The 19527-nt window shown below is 41.2% G+C and overlaps 1 protein-coding gene across 1 annotated transcript in view; it reads left to right on the plus strand.

Moving 5' to 3' along the window:
- The first annotated feature begins 15372 nt into the window (after positions 1 to 15372).
- The window catches only part of NUF2 (NUF2 component of NDC80 kinetochore complex), a 30224-nt gene continuing 26069 nt past the window's right edge, over positions 15373 to 19527 (plus strand). Inside the window, exons 1-2 of the mRNA XM_045876811.3 lie at positions 15373 to 15506; positions 19008 to 19147. Coding sequence (XP_045732767.1) covers positions 19025 to 19147 — 123 coding nt within the window. The 5' untranslated portion in view covers positions 15373 to 15506; positions 19008 to 19024. The remainder of the gene's footprint in view (positions 15507 to 19007; positions 19148 to 19527) is intronic.

A 19527-nucleotide genomic window follows, 5' to 3' on the forward strand; every position in this document is an offset into this window, starting at 1 on the left:
CAGGGAGGAGGGACAAGAGTTCATCTTACGAAACCAACTCTATCCTGGACCAAGGTATGAGGCATTTCTGGAATCCCCCTGGCTTGGAATGGCTCTGTCCTTTGCTAGTGGCTTCTGTTGATGTGGGGTTCTCTGCGAGGAAGGAGCACTTAGTTTCTTGGAGAGGTGTTCAGTTGTCCTCAGGCTAGACTAACTCCAGCCCTGCTGCAATATGTTTTGAGGGGTTGAGGGCTCCCTCCCTTGGTCCTATGGCTGCCTGAGCTGCTCTAGAGATCTTGCCCGACCCAACCACTGTATCCTTTCATTTGGAGCCTCAGATATCATATCATGGGTTCTCTTCCCAAGTATTTACTTCAGTGCCTTTGAGCCCTGCAGGTACAGGCCACAGCAGCGTACTTTCTGTATTCATAATATCTACATAAGAAATAGGCACTTTCCGCCATGTTACAAACACGCTCTTCCTCTGGATTCCTTGTCAAGTGTTCCTAAGTGTTCCAAAGTGTTCCTAAGGGCTCCTAAGGGTTCTCTCAACAGCACTCTACTGTTTTCCAGTGGGAGCTCTATGGTGGGCCGCAGATTCTATAGATCAGCTAGGGGGAAGACAGACTCTCCCTTTGGTTGGCACATCCATCGTTACCCGGGATTCTCTTGTTGCATTTGCCCCTTGACCATCCTCTCAAGCAGCTTCCCTTAAGTGGGGTCACTAACCCTCAGCTGGTCAGCTCTGAGGGATGCTCCACAACTGAGTCACCGGAAGTGGCGCCCCCTGGTGCTGGTCCACATCCCCCTGGGGAACTGATGGGGGCTCTGTAACATAGCTCATTGAAAGCAGGCTACACAACTGAAAGCAAACTCTTCCACTGTTAGCAAACCAACTTGTTATCAGCAGCCTGGGGCTTGGGCACCCTTCTGAAGTTGTTTCTAAACCCATACTTTGTTATGCTTCTCTCAATTTTATCTCTGTGTATTCACCAAGTGCCTAGTTTAGAATTCACAGACACTGTCAGTTCTGGGGAAATTTAAGACAATCCTCCATGCTCAGTTGCATAAAACCTTATTTTTTTCTCCATGAGAGAGATCCAAAGTGTCACCAATTCAATTAAGTTTCTGTTTGTTCGTTCTGAAGTTACCCAGACAGTGCTTTTTAAGAGCGTGGTTTCTAAGAAAAATAAAGTGAATCACACGGATTCTGCATGTTGCACTTTTCAAAGGGCATTAGTGATATAAAAATAATAAGTAATTAGTACTCAGTTTTAAAAAGTGTAAATCCAGGAACTGTATTATGCTTGGAGGGTAGCTGGCACATTTATCCTGGCTTGAGCCCTTAGGCTATTTATAGGCCCTGCACAGGAAGGCATTTAGTTCATGATTTTGTGAACCATGTTTTATGGGTTAAATTGTGTTCTCCAAAAGAGGTATATTAAAGTCCACATCCACAAAACCTCAGAATGTGACATTTGAAAACAGGGTCTTTCTGAACATAATCAAGTTAAATGAGATCATTAGATTGGCCCTTACTCCTATATTACTGGTATCCATAAAAGAATGGGAAATTTGGACACAGACACACATACACAAAGAATGTCATGTGAAGATAAAGGCAGAGGTTGGGGTGGTACATCTACAAGCCAAGGAGAATCAGAGACTGCCAGCAAACCACCAGCAGCTGGGAAGAGGCACGGAACAGATTCTTCTTCACAGCCTGAGAAGGAATCAACTCTGCTGACACCTTGACTTGGACTTCTGGTCTCCAGATGGTGTGAGACAATGGATTTCTGGTGTTGTAGCCACCCTGTTTGTTGCACTAGTTATGGCAGCCCTAATACATAACTCCTTTTTCTTAATCTCTTAATTTCTGAACTCATATACCAAGAACACTCACCTCCCATTTGGGAGCAACACCTATAGGAGGCGAGACTAAAGCGGAGGGCAGAGCTACTGGGATTCTGTGGCCAGGATGCCCAACGTGTGGTCTGCCCGCCCTTACCTCTCCAGTCCCTGCTTCCTCTCTTTACCTCATCCCCTTTCTGAGTCAAAGACATGTCATCATCCAGGAAAAATTAATTCTAGTATATCCTTTATTCTTTCCCCTGAAATGAAATTGTTTTCCCTAACATAAATGTAGAATTCTACATTGGCAAAGTGGTAAATAGTTGGGGAACTTAATAAAGTCTTTGCAATATTATTTGTGAAATAAAAATAAGAATCTTTGTCTTTTTTTTTCCTATCTAGAAAAAGCCTCTATTTCACTAAGAAGGAAACTGAAATAATAGGCAAAATATATGGTCTCTGTCTTCCTCTCCATACCCTCTCCACCCCCAGTTCCTGGCACAGAACTTCTAAAACCCTTGTAATATCCTAAGCAATGAGAACACTAGGAGTATCTTTTGTTCTAATATTTGATTTTTGACCCTAGTTCCTGACACAGGGCTCCTAAATTCCTTGGAATTTCTTGGGTGACAGGAGTATCTTTTGTTCTAAAGAGGTGACTCTGGGTGGGCTCTTGATGGCTTCAGAATGGGGCTGATCATCAGAAAGACCAAGCCATGATTAGAAGCTTAGAACTCTTCATCCCTTCCCCCATTCTCAGGGCAGGGAGACGGGATGGAAATTGAGTTAATGATCAATCATGCCTATGGGATGGAGCCTCTGTAAAAATTCCAATACGACGGGGTTCAGAGAGCTTCTGGTCAGTGAACACATTCACGTATCAGGAGGTGGCACCCCAACCTCATGGGGACAGAAACTCCTGCACTCAGGACCCTCCCAGACCTCACTCTGTGTGTCTCTTTATCTGACTGCTCATCTGTATCTATTATCATATCTTTTATTACATAATAAATGGGTAAATGTGTTACCCTGGGTTCTTTGAGCCATTTTAACAAATTACTGAACCTGACAAAGGGGTCATGGAAACTCCAATTTATAGCTACTGATCAAAAGCACAGGTGTCAAACCTTGGACTTGTGATTGGTATCTGAAGTAGGGCAGTCTTGTGGGCTGGGTTCTTAACTTGTGGAATCTGATGCTAACCCATGGTAGATAGTGTCAGAACTGAACTGAATTGTAGGACACCCAGCTGGCATTGGAGAATTGGTCAGTGTGGGGGAAAATCCCACAGATTTGGTGACTGGAATTGCAATAGAACGTTGAGAGGAGAAACAGAGTCTTTTCTTTCTACCCGCCTGGAAAAGAATAGAAAGTTAAAACATTGTTTTCCACTGGTAATATGTCCTAATTTTTGGTTCTGAGAATATAGTGTCAGACACATACAAGTTTTCAATGAATTCCTGCTGAAAAAGTGATGGCCAGTATACTTATAGTCTATACAAAATCTTTTCAATGCTTGTCGAGTCTGGTTTATCCTGGGGTTAGAAGCTTAGTTCTAGCCAGGTGGTTTGCCACTCTGCTTTCTGTCTTCAAGCTTAAAATGAAAACTTGAGAGGGTAAAATAGAATGTCCTCATTCCCCCACACAACTACACCCTTGCTGTGGTTAGGGGAGAAAGAAAGTCATTTCAAGATAAATAATTCCTTGTCAGTCAGGGTAGGAAATCTCTTAGCATAAGACAGTTGGTTTATTCCTATGAAATAAGGTCAAAATTATGTAAACATTGTGATTATGAATTTCTCATGCAGAGCAAATAGTGGTTTTCTTAAGAAAATTAATTCTTGGAGTGGGATAAATTATTAAATGTGTTTTGTTTTAGTTAATATTAATCCCAGGAGAAAAACCTCCAGAGGAGAGCATGTCAATGAGCAGAACCAGAAGCAAGTGACAATCAACAAATGGCAAAAGTAGTGAGATTTCCTTTTAAGACAAAGGAAGAAACTGGGAGCGCCTGGGACTTTACTCTCTTTGGAGTGATGGTAGGCGCTAGAGAAATAGGGGTTGGGAGAGACTTTGAAGCTGCCAAATTGTGGAAGAAGAGGGTTAGGTATGAGAGAATATCTACTTAGGACATATCTGAAGGCCTAAAATCTTGTGAGGCTGCCAACCCACCCCAAAGCCTTCAGAGGGTCTTGATCCCTAGAACACCACAAGGAAGCAAAGTAGTTAGGTCAAAGGATCCATCAACTAAACCCTTCCCAAAGGAGCCATGCAATGTCCCATAGGTCTCTCTCATTGGTTTTTTTGTGTGTGTATTGCGGGGAAGTGGGAAAGGGTAGAAGGTATCTAGGGATACAGGTCTTGCTACAAGAACCCAGGGATACAGGCTGCGGAACATGAAGAGAAGGGGTCTGCTGCACAGGCTACAGAACTCAGCACTGATCCTACCGCTGTGCTGTAGGAGTTCATTAGGTAGTGCAGTGGAGTAGCAAAGTGCAGGTCTTCTACCATTAGATTACTTGGGTTCAACTTTTGGCTCCCTGCTTTTCTAGCTACATGACTATTGGTAAATTGTCAAAGTTTCTTTGGTGATTTATACTTCTAGTTTTTCATCCGAAAATGGGCATAGAGACCACTTCATGCAGCTGTTAACATTAAAGAGGGAATGCTTTTGGGTTTTCCATATAAAGTATCATATCATCTGCAAACAGTGAGAGTTTGACTTCTTCTTTGCTGATTCGGATGCCTTTTATTTCTTTTTGTTGTCTGATTGCTGTGGCTAGGACTTCTAATACTATGTTGAACAGCAGTAGTGATAGTGGACATCCCTGCCATATTCCTGACCTTAGGGGGAAAGCTCTCAGTTTTTCCCCATTGAGAAAGATATTCGCTGTGGGTTTTTCATAGATGACTTTTATGATATTGAGGTATGTACCCTCTATCCCTATACTCTGAAGAGTTTTGATCAAGAAAGGATGCTGTACTTTGTCAAATGCTTTTTCTGCATCTATTGAGAGGATCATATGGTTCTTGTTCTTTCTTTTCTTAATGCATTGTATCACATTGATTGATTTGTAGATGTTGAACCAACCTTGCAGCCCAGGGATAAATCCCACTTGGTCGTAGTGAATAATCCTTTTAATGTACTGTAGGATCCTATTGGCTAGTATTTTGGTGAGAATTTTTGCATCCATGTTCATCAGGGATATTGGTCTGTAATTCTCCTTTTAGACGGGGTCTTTGTCTGGTTTGGGGATCAAGGTAATGGTGGCCTCATAAAATTAGTTTGGAGGTTTTCCTTCCATTTCTATTTTTTGGAACAGTTTCAGAAGAATAGGTATTAATTCTTCTTGAAATGTTTGGTAGAATTCCCCTGGGAAGCCATCTGGCCCTGGGCTTTTATTTGTTGGGAGATTTTTGATTACTGCTTCAATTTCCTTAGTGGATATAGGTCTGTTCAGGTTTTCTATTTCTTCCTGGTTCAGTTTTGGTAGTTGACACATCTCTAGGAATGCATCCATTTCTTCCAGATTATCTAATTTGCTGGCATATAGTTGCTCATAATATGTTCTTATAATTGTTTGTATTTCTTTGACTCCACCCCAAAACTGCTAGAACTCATACAGGAGTTAAGTAAAGTGGCAGGATATAAAATCAATGCACAGAAATCAGTGGCATTCCTATACACCAACAGCAAGAGAGAAGAAAGAGAAATTAAGGAGTTGATCCCATTTACAATTGCACCCAAAACCATAAGATACCTAGGAATAAATCTAACCAAAGAGGCAAAGGATCTGTACTCAGAAAACTATAAAATACTCATGAAAGAAATTGAGGAAAACACAAAGAAATGGAAAAACGTTCCATGCTCATGGATTGGAAGAACAAATATTGTGAAGATGTCAATGCTACCTAGAGCAATCTACACATTCAATGCAATCCCCATCAAAATACCATCCACTTTTTTCAAAGAAATGGAACAAATAATCCTAATGTTGTATGGAACCAGAAAAGACCCAGAATAGCCAGAGGAATGTTGAAAAAGAAAAGCAAAGCTGGTGGCATCACGATTCCGGACTTCCAGCTCTATTACAAAGCTGTCATCATCAAGACAGTATGGTACTGGCACAAAAACAGACACATAGATCAATGGAACAGAATAGAGAGCCCAGATATGGACCCTCAACTCTATGGTCAACTAATCTTTGACAAAGCAGGGAAGAAGTCCAATGGAAAAAAGACAGTCTCTTCAATAAATGGTGTTGGGAAAACTGGACAGCCACATGAAGAAGAATGAAACTGGACCATTTCCTTACACCACACACAAAAATAGACTCCAAATGGTTGAAAGACCTAAACGTGAGCCAGGAGTCCATCAAAATCTTAAAGGAGAACACAGACCGCAACCTCTTCGACCTTAGCCGCAGCAACTTCCTCCTAGAAACATCGCCAAAGGCAAGGGAAGCAAGGGCAAAAATGAACTATTGGGACTTCATTAAGATAAAAAGCTTTTGCACAGCAAAAGAAACAGTCAACAAAACCAAAAGACAACCGACAGAATGGGAGAAGATATTTGCAAATGACATATGAGATAAAGGGCTAGTATCCAAAATCTATAAAGAACTTATCAAACTCAACACCCAAAGAACAAAGAATCCAATCAAGAAATGGGCAGAAGACATGAACAGACATTTTTCCAAAGAAGACATCCCAATGGCCAACAGACACATGAAAACGTGCTCAACATCGCTCGGCATCAGGGAAATCCAAATCAAAACCTCAATGAGATACCACCTCACACCAGTCAGAATGGCTAAAATTAACAAGTCAGGAAACGACAGATGTTGGCGAGGATGCGGAGAAAAGGGAACTCTCCTACACTGTTGGTGGGAATGCAAGCTGGTGCAGCCAGTCTGGAAAACAGTATGGAGGTTCCTCAAAAAGTTGAAAATAGAGCTGCCCTATGACCCAGCAATTGCACTACTGGGTATTTACCCCAAAGATACAAATGTGATCCAAAGGGGTACATGCACCCCAATGTTTATAGCAGCAATGTCCACAATAGCCAAACTATGGGAAGAGCCAAGATGTCCATAGACAGATGAATGGATAAAGAAGATGTGGTATATATACACAATGGAATATTATGCAGCCACCAAAAGGAATGAAATCTTGCCATTTGCAATGACGTGGCTGGAACTGGAGGGTATTATGCTGAGCAAAATAAGTCAATCAGAGAAAGACATGTATCATATGATCTCACTGATATGAGGAATTCTTAATCTCAGGAAAGAAACTGAGTGTTGCTGGAGTGGTGGGGGGTGGGAGGGATGGGGTGGCTGGGTGATAGACACTGGGTAGGGTATGTGCTATGGTGAGCACTGTGAACTGTGTAAGACTGTTGAATCACAGACCTGCACCTCTGAAACAAATAATACATTATATGTTAAAAAAAAGATAGTAGGAAAGAAAAAATGAAGGGGGGTAAATCAGAGGGGGAGATGAACCATGAGAGACTATGGACTCTGAGAAACAAACTGAGAGGGTTCTAGAGGGGTGGGGGTGGGGGGATGGGTTAGCCTGATGATGGGTATTAAAGAGGGTACGTACTGAATGGAGCACTGGGTGTTATACGCAATGAATCATGGAACACTACATCAAAAACTAATGATGTAATGTATGGTGATTAACATAACATAATAAAATGTAAAATTAAAAAAATGACGGAATGCATGCAGAGGAACTGGTACCTGGGACATCTTTTATAAATGTGAATTCTTATTATTAAAGCACCACAAGCAAAAGATATATAAATGGAATATATCATAATGGGCTATCCTAGGAGCAATATTCAGTATTAATTTTGAATTTATATGGCCAAACACTGTTTACCAGTTTGAGTCTGCTTAATAAGTAGTGGGTGGAAATTGACCTGAACTTTTTTCAAATACCAAGGATGAAATTAGATACTATTACTTAGTATTACACCGAAAATTTTTTGATAAAACATGCAGTCTCTTTCTTGGGAGAAAACAGAATTAGGGTCTATGAAAAGATGTTGGGAACTTAGAAGTGATTTCCCTCTCAGGGTTCATTAAACAGCCTATTTATTAGACTAACTCTAGATAATAGAAGTCAGTAACATAAAGGGGCATAAAGGAATGACAACATGACACTAGAACTGTGACAAAAGCTATTTATCCCCAGAGTTTTCTGATTTGTGCTGTCATTATTGGTTTCAGTGTAACTTTCTTTTCCAAAATTTGTTATGAATGATTAATTTTAACGTTATTATTCTTCAATTTTTTTCAAGTTTTTATTTAAAGTCCAGTTAGTTAGCCCACAGTGTAATATTAGTTTCAGGGTTAGAATTCAGTAATTCGTTACTTACACACAACACCCAGGGCTCATCACATCTAGCCCATCCCCCACCCACTTCCCTCCATTGACCCTCATTTTGTTCCCTACCATTGAGAGTCTCTTTTCAGGTATGCCTCTCCTTTTTTCCCCGCTCTGTTCATCTGTATTCTTACTTAAATTGATTAACATTAATATTTTTTCTTGTGACTCTCATGAACTGCCTTGAAATAACTGGAAACACTAACAGGATATTATAATGCCAACATTGGAAATACTCAGGGCATGAAGATTATATTTGAAAAAAAAAGTCACATTGGACAAATATTTTTATCAATGTCCAATTAATCCCTAAGCTGCTCTAAATTAACTGTGTTAAAAGAAGGTGTTGGTGTGAAAGGTTGGGGGGAGGATTCTAGAGGGGTTCAAGTATAACACACCATGTATTTTCTACCTTGGATCTGGTGTAGAGCTCATCAAAAATGAGCAAAGGACATGTATTTTATGGCTTCACACTAAAAATTCCATTTGAGCCCATAACAAAAATAATATTTAAACCATTGCAAATGTAGAGCTCAGTTTCCAAATCCACTAACAAAGATGAACACAGCTGAGGAATGAAGTAGATCAATAGGTCTGGAATGATTAAAAGATAATCAGAGCAGACAGCTACTTTGACTTCAATGCTGTTTTTCTTAAGCCTGAACTCTAAACATGTATTTTAAAGCCAATAAATTTAGAATCTAATTTTTTCTACCTAGAACATTGTGTTCGATGTTTATCACTCTACTTCTGTTGACTTTCAAGGGGCATAAGGGTAGTGTTAATACAAGCATGCCACCCAGTGAACATGCTGTGCATACAGAAATGTTACTAGAATTTGCTATTTTCTTTAAATATTGGTGCATTTTCCAGTAGATATATAGCCCCAAACTAAAATAGTAATTCAAAAATCTATAAAAGCATTATACATTTTTACTTATTCATTCATAATTAACTATGGTTAAAATGTGCAAAGGATATTCCAACACTTGTGATAAAGGGTTTTGCATATTAGATATAACTTGTAATGTTGCCAAGCAATAGATGTTAGATGACAAATTGTTTTCTCTCTTACAAAATGTTAGGCAAGCATAAAACTATGACACTTCTTTGCATTAGGTGTTTTCTGCATCTCTCATACGTAGTTTCAAAGATTTTTTCTGATGCCCTTCATATGAAATGTGTGTTCATAATTTTACTTCAGCCTGCTACTCATGGTTAGTCATCATTTTTAAGAAATGGATATTATTAATAATATTAGGTGAGTTGAATAATGGCATCAATGATACAACCAACAAATCTGTGAATCAGTCAATGTGATGTGGTCAAAAATGCTGTCATGATTTCAGACAGCATTACTATCCTACCTTACACCAATCAGACCACAGTCAGAGTGTGGTTTTCAGTTTAAAGTCCACAAAAGTTGAATAGAACACTTTTTTGGTCATCCTTTTATTTTTTCTTAAGAAATAAAAGCACATTGAGGGGGAGAGCATAAAGACTCAAAGTATATACTGTCAAAATCTCCTTTTACTCTGACCCACCCCCTCCCCATTTTCCTCTTCAGAGGCTACTACTATGACTGATTTCTCCCTGTTAGATGAACCATTTTTAAAAAGGAGTAGTTCATTCCAACAACAAACATTAACTGGGTGCTCAGTTTGTGCCAGACGTGGTGTTAGGTGCTCAGGAATCAAGTCATTAAGAACCAGCTCTGTGTAGTAGTTGAGACAGACATAAAACAGATCATTTCAATATAACATAAACTTTTATTTTTTTTAAGTATACAAAGAATCCACTGATCTCTTCCAAATGCCATGGATCTGGACATTTTCATGTGTATCTCCCACAGGCATCTTGAGCTTGACATGTCTAAAACTCAACAACTGCTCACCACCCAAAATGAGTTTCCCACTATAAATAAAGAATGACACCCCATTTATCTGGGAGTCAGAAAACTCTCACGAAACAGACATTTATTGAGCATCTACAACATCTAAGGACTTGTGCTAGGCTATGAATATATGATAGAAAATATGGTAGTTCCTGTTTTCACCAAAACCTGTTTACAAGACTCTATCCTTGCTTTCTCTTACTTCTGCCCTCCTCGTTCAATCAGTTATCAAGTTCCACCATGTCTACTTAAATTCCTCTGGGATCGATTTCCATCACACTGGCAACACCGTAGTATGGGCCGCCATCTTGTTTCCTCTGGATTACTACAATGATGTCCCAGTTGGTTTCCCTTCCTCTTGAACTGGTTTCCTTGCCACTCTTGAATTCCACTTTCTCACACTAGCCAGAATCATCATCTAAAATATAAACCTAGTCATGTCAAAACCCTTCAAGCTTTCTATTACCTTTAGGAAGGTACCTCCATCTGCTGCACTTGTCCCCCCAACCCCGTTTAACCTAGCCAATTCCTAGATATTCTCAAGCATGGAGCCAATCAGGCTGAACTGCATTTTTAAAAAATTTATTTTTATTACCTGCCCCCCTTCTCTATGAGAATACAAGATGTCAGGTCAATTGTTAGATTGGTTTCTACCACATTTTTTTTTGTTCACTATTATGTTCTAGTACGTAGTTCATTGTCTGGCACAAAATTAGGGGCTCAGTAAAGTTTTTTGAATGAAAAGATGATTGCCAAGAAAGCCAGGAGGAAAGTCAACTAATTCAGACTATGGAATAGGTAAAAACTTCTTGAAAGACTCTGAAAAATAAATAAGGATAGGTAAGAGTCAGGCAAAGAAAATCAGGATAGCCCAGACAGTCAACAAAATAAGGTCTCAAAGTATAAAACAGCCTCCTGAATGGGAAGTGGGTGTGATGGGAGGTGAGGTTGGAAACATAAACAGTGACAAGATCATGGAGGTCCTAGCATGCCAGGCTATGGAGTTAGACTTTATCTTGGAGGTGATAAGAGAGATGGATGGAAGAAATCTAGGCAGACAAGTGAAACGTTCAGATTTACATTTGGGACTGATCATTCTGGCTGCTACTTACAAGATGAATTTGGGGGTGTGGGCAGGGGTGGTAAGGCTAGAGACAGCACTGAGATAGTGGAAATGAAAGGGACAAATTAAAGTTGGAATGGCTCATGCACCCTCCCAAGTCGCTCTATCTAGAAGGCTAGGAAATTATTGGAGTCACCAAAAGGACATGACCGCTGGTTGACCTGTGAGCTGGACACCAGCAACTGGAGGCTCCTCTCTCCCTCCCCTGTCCTTGGAATGTGTGTCCAGCTTGCCTTCTCTGTGCCCAGAGGCTGCTCCAAGGACACAGGCTTGAGAGAGTGATGTGCTGAGACGCATCTGGATTGTATACAGTGACTGAACCCCATTATGGATTCTATATAAACTTTCAAGATTTGGCAGGCAAGTGCAGAGAGCTGCTCTTGTGGCCACCCAAGGCAAGTCTTGTATGCAAGTTCCTTTGCTTATTCAACCTGCTACCTACCATCTGGAGTGGCCTACCTCTTTCTTTCGCCTCTCCCTGCCCTCCAACTATGGGCCTGGTTTCAGACTACACCCAGAAAGGTCCCAAGGAGCTTGTGAAGCAATAGAAGTAAAAGCCTGAATCTCAAGGGAGAAATCAGGAACAGCAGTTGTTTTAGGCTTCATGAGCAAACAGATTAAAACAATGAGTGAATGATACTCCCAAGGAGAAAATAAAGACAAATTTACAAAATAATAATAATAATAATAATAATAATAATAATAATAATAATAATAATAATGTTGGAACTTACACTGTTTAAAGGGCAGGGAGAGAAAAAGCCAGCTAAGAAGTATGAGGTAGATAGAAGAGAGAGGAGCGAAGCAAAGGGAGTTAGGTTTCGAGGAAGGTTTGATCAGTGGTAGCAAATGCAACTGAGAGGTTTAGAAAGAAAGAGAAGCATGATCTGCAGCACAGGCCAGGGAGGTATATTTCATCTTCTGAAATAAGAGGGAGGTACACGTGGCAGGGAGGGGCATGAGGAAGCAGGACGTTAAGGTGTATGTTGCACGATGGCTTGAATTTTCTCAGTTAACTGGAAACAAGGCTACTGGAAACATGTGTGTCCCGTAGGGAATCTCTGTTCCAGTGCATGGGTGCCTGATGGCAAATAGGGAGTAAAATCCATCTTCGTATTTTCACCTATTTCTACCACCCTAGATCAAGTGAATCAACTTTTCAGCCTTACTGATCTGCTAAAAACAAAGCAGAAACAACAATTTGGAACCCATCACTTTATTTTTTTTTAAAGATTTTATTTATTTGACAGAGAGAGACACAGCAAGAGAGGGAACACAAGCAGGGGGAGTGGGAGAGGGAGCAGCAGGCTTCCCGCTGAGCAGGGAGCCTGACGCGGGAATCGATCCCAGATCCTGGGATCATGACCTGAGCTGAAGGCAGACACTTAATGACCACCCAGGTGCCCCTGGAACCCATCACTTTAAAAAGAGATTTGTTTTAACCCAAAGCACAAGCTACCACAGAGCACCACCTGCATTAAAGGTAAAGTCCAGCTGCAGGCTGTCATTGTCTCACTGAGCATCCGCATCATGTCACTCAAAGGTCTGCTCAGTCCTTACAGGTCTGTCATCCAGCCTCTAAAGTGCAATCTAGAAAGGGAACATGAAATTAAAATGAGATCAGGAACAGGCATAAAAACTGCAGATGCATGTGAATGTGTGTTACGTGCTTGAAAAACACCTTTCAGACTACACTGGGCACCTTCTAATAAAGACGGGAGTTGAGGCTGGGAAGGGATAGTTTGTAAGGCACTGAAAGCTCTAAGACAGGAAAGTGATGGATGATAAATTAATGGACTGTCAAGAAGCAGGAGGTGAGATGAAGCTGGAGACCACAAATGTGTCATACGCCCCTATGTACTGTTTCCTCCAGGGCACCACGCTGGGGATTTATGGGATGCATTCAGGGTCACAGTTTTGACAGGCACCTGGGTCAGAGGCCTTGGACACAGGAAGTTTGGATGCTGATAAACCCTGCGGTCCAGGCTGGGAAGGGAGGCAATGGACTGAGGACTGACAGGGAAAATGAAATAGAAGGCAAATACAGGTGCAGAGTGAGTGTATACAGGTGCAGAAGAATTAGATGCCACAGTCATAAAGAATACTAGGTTCAATTTTCTGCTGCAGTTAGTGTCTTCATGGATGATGATTAAAACTCTAGAAAGTCTAAGTTGAAATTTCTGCCATTCCGCCCTCTACCTTGCACTGCCCTGTAATAGGCAACTGAATTTTTAAAGTCACGCTTACCCTTATAGCTGAGATAATTTCAATAAATATCCATTAGTTCTTTCATACTTTTAACTATCAGATTGCCATATCGATGGTAAAATTATCCCCCAGCTAAACCATTATATTAAAGAATTGTCTTATTTTTCTTCCCATTGGGTCCATTCTATTCTTGGCCTACATATAGATCACTCTTTTCTTGTCTGAACTCTCAACAGTTCAGACATTTGTTGAGCGCTTACCATGTACATAGGGACCTCATACAAATAATAATCAAAATAACAGCTAATACTTATTGAGTGCTCACAATTCTGCCAGGCACTTTACATGAACAAATTCATTTAATCTTCATGACAACCTATAAATCAAAGAGGACTATTTCTCCATTTTGCGTAAGTGGAAAGCAGCTTAGGTTAAGCAACTTGCCTGAGTCCACATAGGCAGTAAGTAGTGTGACTGGAGATTTAAATCCAGCTACTGATTCCAGAGCTGTGCCCTCCACCCTTAGGTGTCCCCCCTTTCCCTGCCTCTAAGGAGATGTGCTCCAGTGGAGGATAAGTATGCACAAGTAATAAAGTTGATTTGGCTAAGTGCCAATGAAAGGTCTTTTTTCTCTCCTTTCCTGACTCCCTGAGATCTTTAAAATTCTACTTTCCTAACCTACTTTTGAGTTTTACTATTCTGACTTTGAGATTGACCTAAGAACATGGACTTAGGCAAGAGAAGCCCTGAACTATTTAATATGAAATGTATTTTTGTTAGAATGGGTATAGACTTCTCTACCAATATGCACAAAAAAGCACCAGCGTTTGTCTACTTCCAACACAGTATTTCTAGCATGATGTTTCACTTTATTCAGTCCAGACTCCCCATCCAACATAGAACCCTCACCAACTAATACTCCATCCTGCAGTCAGATGTAGGTCCCATTATGGCCTCTAGTGCCCCAAACCCAAATTAAACTTCACGGCTTCTCCACCGACACTAGCTCGCTCGTGTCTTGCGCTGCAGGACGCTGACTTGCGATCATGTACGAAGCGCCCTTCACTGGGGCACGTGCACGTTTGGGGAACAGTCCGTGTCGGGAAGCACCTGCCTTGCTGGCTACTGTGGAGAGATGCCCGGAGGGAGGGAAAAGCTACAATCAGGACAGTGGCTTCTACTCTGGACAGTGCCGCTTACCGCACAGTAGGGAACAAATCACTTCCAAGCCCCCGTTTGCCTGCCTGTAAAAGTGAAAGGCTCTGGCCGGATGAACCGTTGGGTACCTTTCACCTCTCGGAGTCGTGTTTACCAACGCAGAATCAGGGGATTTGTGTCTGGATCCTGGTTGTGCTACTTGTGAACACTGTGAGCGTCCTTGGCCAGCTGCATGGTCTCTCTGACTTCGATCCCTCATTTGATGACAGTATCTACTCGCCCCCTCTTCCTTCCCCTTTTAATGAAGCCTAAAACAGAAGCCGTGCGCTCATACTCGATGTCAAAATATCGGTATTAGTATCATCACTCTGGGACTCTAGGACTTACGCTGCCCCACGGAGAACCCCACACCCTCTCTCCCTTCTCACTGTGAACTTAGCTCAAGTCTCTAGAAACTGTCCATTCGCTTTTGCTCTCAACCTCGGGCCCGGGGAGCCCTCCACGATGTGGAGGAACTCTGCGGCAACCCCGTTCCCGGAACTCCGCGGCAACCCCGTTCCCGGAACTCCCCGCCCTTCCGGCAAACCGCCGCGCTCCCACTTCCTGTGGAATCCAGGTCCGACTCGACGCCAACGCCGCAAAAAACAGTTCCGCCTAGAGCCCGGCGCCTTCTCTCGCCGCACAAGCCCCACCCGCCTCGGGTCTGTTGAGCCTTACCGGCACCCGGCGCCGCGGCCGCGCAGGAAGTGGGCTGGGTGGAGGGGGCGGGACTTCCAGTGGGAGGCGGCAAGTTTGAAAAGACACAACCGTTGACGGCTGATGTCTGTTGACTTCAAACTTCGCTTGCAGCGGTTCCGGAGCTCTTCGCCCTCCTGCGGGCGGCTGGCCGCCGCGGTAAGTGAACGCGACCAAACTCGGGAGGACGGGAGCCCGAGTGCGCCGTCCCTCCGGAGGCGCGGGCAGGAGCCTGGACGCCGGGCCTGGCAGTGTTTTCGTTGCGCGTAGCGCTGGGGAGGAGGCTGGAGAAGCCAGGCCCCGGGAGATAGGGTTCTTTTAACTTGGTGTTGGTCCCGGAAACAACCTGAGCTTAGCTCCTGCGAAATGATGAGTGTTTGTTGCCACGTAGACTGTGTGAGAAGAAACTTGGGCTGAAGCTGGCCAGTTGAAGCTTGTATTTATATTTTTTTTGACCCATTTATTTGGAAGGCAGTAGGTTTGAGACGCTCGTCAACTTTCTACAGATCTCCGTTGCTCACACATCGCTTAGCCAGAGCAAAGATATCATACTTAATCTAAGAATCAAAGGAAAAGAGCGGTGAATATATGGCACTGTGCATGCATAGCACGTTCATTTTCCCTGAATGAGTTCAGGAAACTTTTTACCTAATTTATTGAGGTGGTTTTTGTTTAGGCTTTGCCTCCTGGAATTTTGCTTTCATGAACTAGTTTTAGTAAAACGAAGCGTGTATGATTTAACAGATATTCTCTCAACATCTACTCTGTCCAGCTTCTCAGTGTTGCAAATATAAAGAAATCAGAGGGATAATTAGCAGTTAATACCTGCTATTTGCTAGACGGTCTGAGGGTCACTCTACATGTTATTAGGTTGTTTATATGCTTTATCCCACTAGAGACCTCATACTGTTCAGTTGGAAGGGCTTTTTCCCCACCTCCCAAAGATGAATTGGAATTGAAATTGTACTATCAAAGAAAGATAGAAATTGGATATGGGAGATGCTTCCAAAAAGAAGCATTGGGAGTTTGGGAAACATCTTGGAGGAGACTAACTTGAAACAGAAAATTCACTGATTTATTAAATTTTGGAGTGTTTTAGAAACCAACAGAAAAAATTGAATTTGATGTGGTGGGTAGGGTAATTGAAGTATTTTTGTAAAGATATTACATGATGCATTCAGTGTTTATAAGGATTAATCTGATAGAATGCAAGACACATTAGAGAAGGATGTGCGGTAATGATTACGAAGGTATTTTACACCTACTCTTTCTCTCTTATAATCTTTTTTTTTTTTTTTTTAAGATTTATTTATTTATTTGGGAGAGAGAGCTAGCGCGAATGGGAGGGGAAGAGGGAAAGGGAATCCCATGCAGACTCCATGCTGAGCGCAGAGCCTGACCTGGGGCTTCATCTCACAACCTGAGATCATCACTGGAGCCGAAACCAGGAGTCCGTTGCTTAACCAGCTGCACCCTTACTGTGATAATCTTTGATCCAGATGTAGCTTGTTTTGGAAAAGTGACTTTTTTCTACAATCTTTTGGCCAAGTATTTCTATCAGTGGTTTTTAAATCTATGACTTAGATGAAAATGTGGAATGTGTATTTATGCTGAAAAGGACATTTAATATGTGAGGCGTCAGGATCTGGAGTCAGAAAGATGCTGACTATGGAATGAAAGTATAAAATTATAAAATTCAATAATGGGAAGTGCAAATCCTTGCTTAAGGTTCAAATAATTATGTTAAGAAAAACATGGAGAAGTCCTGGCTTGATATCAATGGGTCACATTGAAGAAGTTCTGTGAGTTTTAGTTGATTGTGTGAGTGTGTGTGTGAGAGAGAGAAACAGAGACAGAGTCAGTAAGTGCTACAGTTGTAGACTAGAGTAGCGTGGCCAGTGTCTACTATATTACTATTCCGCCCTAGGCAAACCGTACCTGGAGTATTGTGTTCACTTTGAGCATTACATTTTAAGAAGACATGGACAAAATTGTTGTAGAGGAAATTGAGTAGAATGGTAACGTTTCTAAAATAATGTCATATAAGCAGTGGTTCTACTTAAATTATACTTAACCTTAGAGAAGAGATGGCTAAGCAGAGATGTGATAACTCTCTTCACGTTTTCAAAAGTGGTGTCATGTAAACAGAAATTAATACTTCCTTTGTAGTTGCGTTGACTGGAAATAGGACCAGTGGGTAAAGATTACAATAAACAGATTTCTACACAGTGTGAGGAAGAGTTATTTAATTATTAAAGCCATACTGAAGTGGAAAAAAGTTGCCTTGAGAGTTGGTGAACTTTGTGATGTTTGCACGTGTTCACGCAGAAGTGCCAAGTTGTTTGTCGGTCATCTTTCAGAATGGCTTTCTACATTTATCAGAGATTAGGCAAGTTGCCGAAGCTTCTTTTAACTATAATATTCTAAGAAATATTAGGCACCTAAAGAAATGGATTTCCGGAATTGTGGGTCATTTCAGTTTGTTTGCAACGTTGAGTATATTCACATTGGGGCTCTTGAATTATGCTACTTCCTCACGGAACAGGTGATCTGTATGTAATAAATCCGATATTGTCAACTGAGACGCAGGGGCGGTGGCTGCAATGGCTGGTGCTCCTGCTGTTACTACTGCTATCCTGCCGGGCACGGCTAGAAATAAGAAGAAAATGCAAAGATGTCAGCTTACGGGGGCTCAGAATGTAGTGTCAGAGTTCTAGAAACCTCACAATACACTGTGGCAGTTATTACAACAGTTAAAGGCAAGGCTCTAGGACATGATTTCTTAACCTCAGCGTTACTGACTTTTGGACTGAATAATTCTTTGCTGCAGTGGAGGTGGGAGCGCTATCCTGTGCATTGTAGGTTGTTTAGCAGCATGAGCCTCGAACCACTAGATTCCAGTAGCACCCCCATTCCAGTCCTGACAGCCAAAGATGTCGCCACACATACCCAGATATCCCCCCGCAGGAGGGGTGCAAAATTGTGACAACGACTGCTGTAGGGGGACACAGGTGGGAGTATCTCACATCTGAGGACATTAGGGGAAAGTGGTTGTTGTTGTTTTAAGTTATCTCTCTGGTGATTGGAATTCCTACCAATTACAGCATTCTATTTTTACTGTATTTTTTCCCCTCTCTCTTCCTACGTGCATCTTAAATCTTATTGCCCATCTCACTATGTGTACATCAAATAGGATATTAGATCAGAGTACAGTTTTATTATCCTTATGTTGGTACTGTTTATATATAGCTTCTGCTGATACTGTTGCCTATATATCTTGCCTGGAGGATTAATTCTCAAGACCAATCTTGTTAAAACCTAAGTCCCCCAAATTTAACAAAGAAAAAACAGGGATTTTCACGTATATTCGAGCAAAATCCTCTTTCCCATATGAAAGAGAAGAGCATTAGGAAATTAGAGAAAGAAAACCATTTCAGAATAAAAGATATTTCAGAATACATACATGTATATACACATTTACAATCTAGGATATACATATGTATGTAATTTGTGTTATCTTACTAGGATGTTTGATGATAGTTAACACTACTATGAATAGTTCAACGTTAGCTTGTTAATTTTGCTTATATTTATCAACTTCCAGATAAAGAGAATAGCTAGTTGTCCATGTTTCTGATCTTTTGTTTTTTCTTCCTTCAGACTAGGAGATTCCCAAGATGGAAACTTTGTCTTTCCCCAGATATAATGTGGCTGAGATTGTGATTCATATTCGCAACAAAATCTTAACAGGAGCTGATGGTAAAAACCTCTCCAAGAATGATCTTTATCCAAATCCAAAGGTACAATGTGATTGTGTTTCCATGTGGATGATGGTATTTAAAAAGAAATGAAACTACTTGGCCTATAGTATTTGCAAAAGGGCATGTACCCTACTACTTGATGTGGGCCAATCATTTTAATCCAGAAGCAATCTCTCACCAAGTGTAATTTTAAAATAATGTTAAGTTTATATGTGAGGTGACATCTACATTTCCATTAGGAATTCAATTCCTTAATATGGTTGTTTCCTTAAAAAAAACACTTCTAAATCATAGACTTATTAAAGTATATTACATTTTTTTTATTATTGTAGTGGTGGTCTGAGTGTATCATTTATTGGTAGGACTTGAAGGAACCTATTCCAAGTGGTTTCCAACCATAAAAAGTGCTTAGAAACAAT

Source organism: Mirounga angustirostris, unplaced genomic scaffold (assembly GCF_029215605.1).
Source record: "Mirounga angustirostris isolate CCGP_5_RB_7025 unplaced genomic scaffold, mMirAng1.0.hap1 SCAF_6, whole genome shotgun sequence".
In the NCBI taxonomy this organism is placed as follows: domain Eukaryota; kingdom Metazoa; phylum Chordata; class Mammalia; order Carnivora; family Phocidae; genus Mirounga; species Mirounga angustirostris.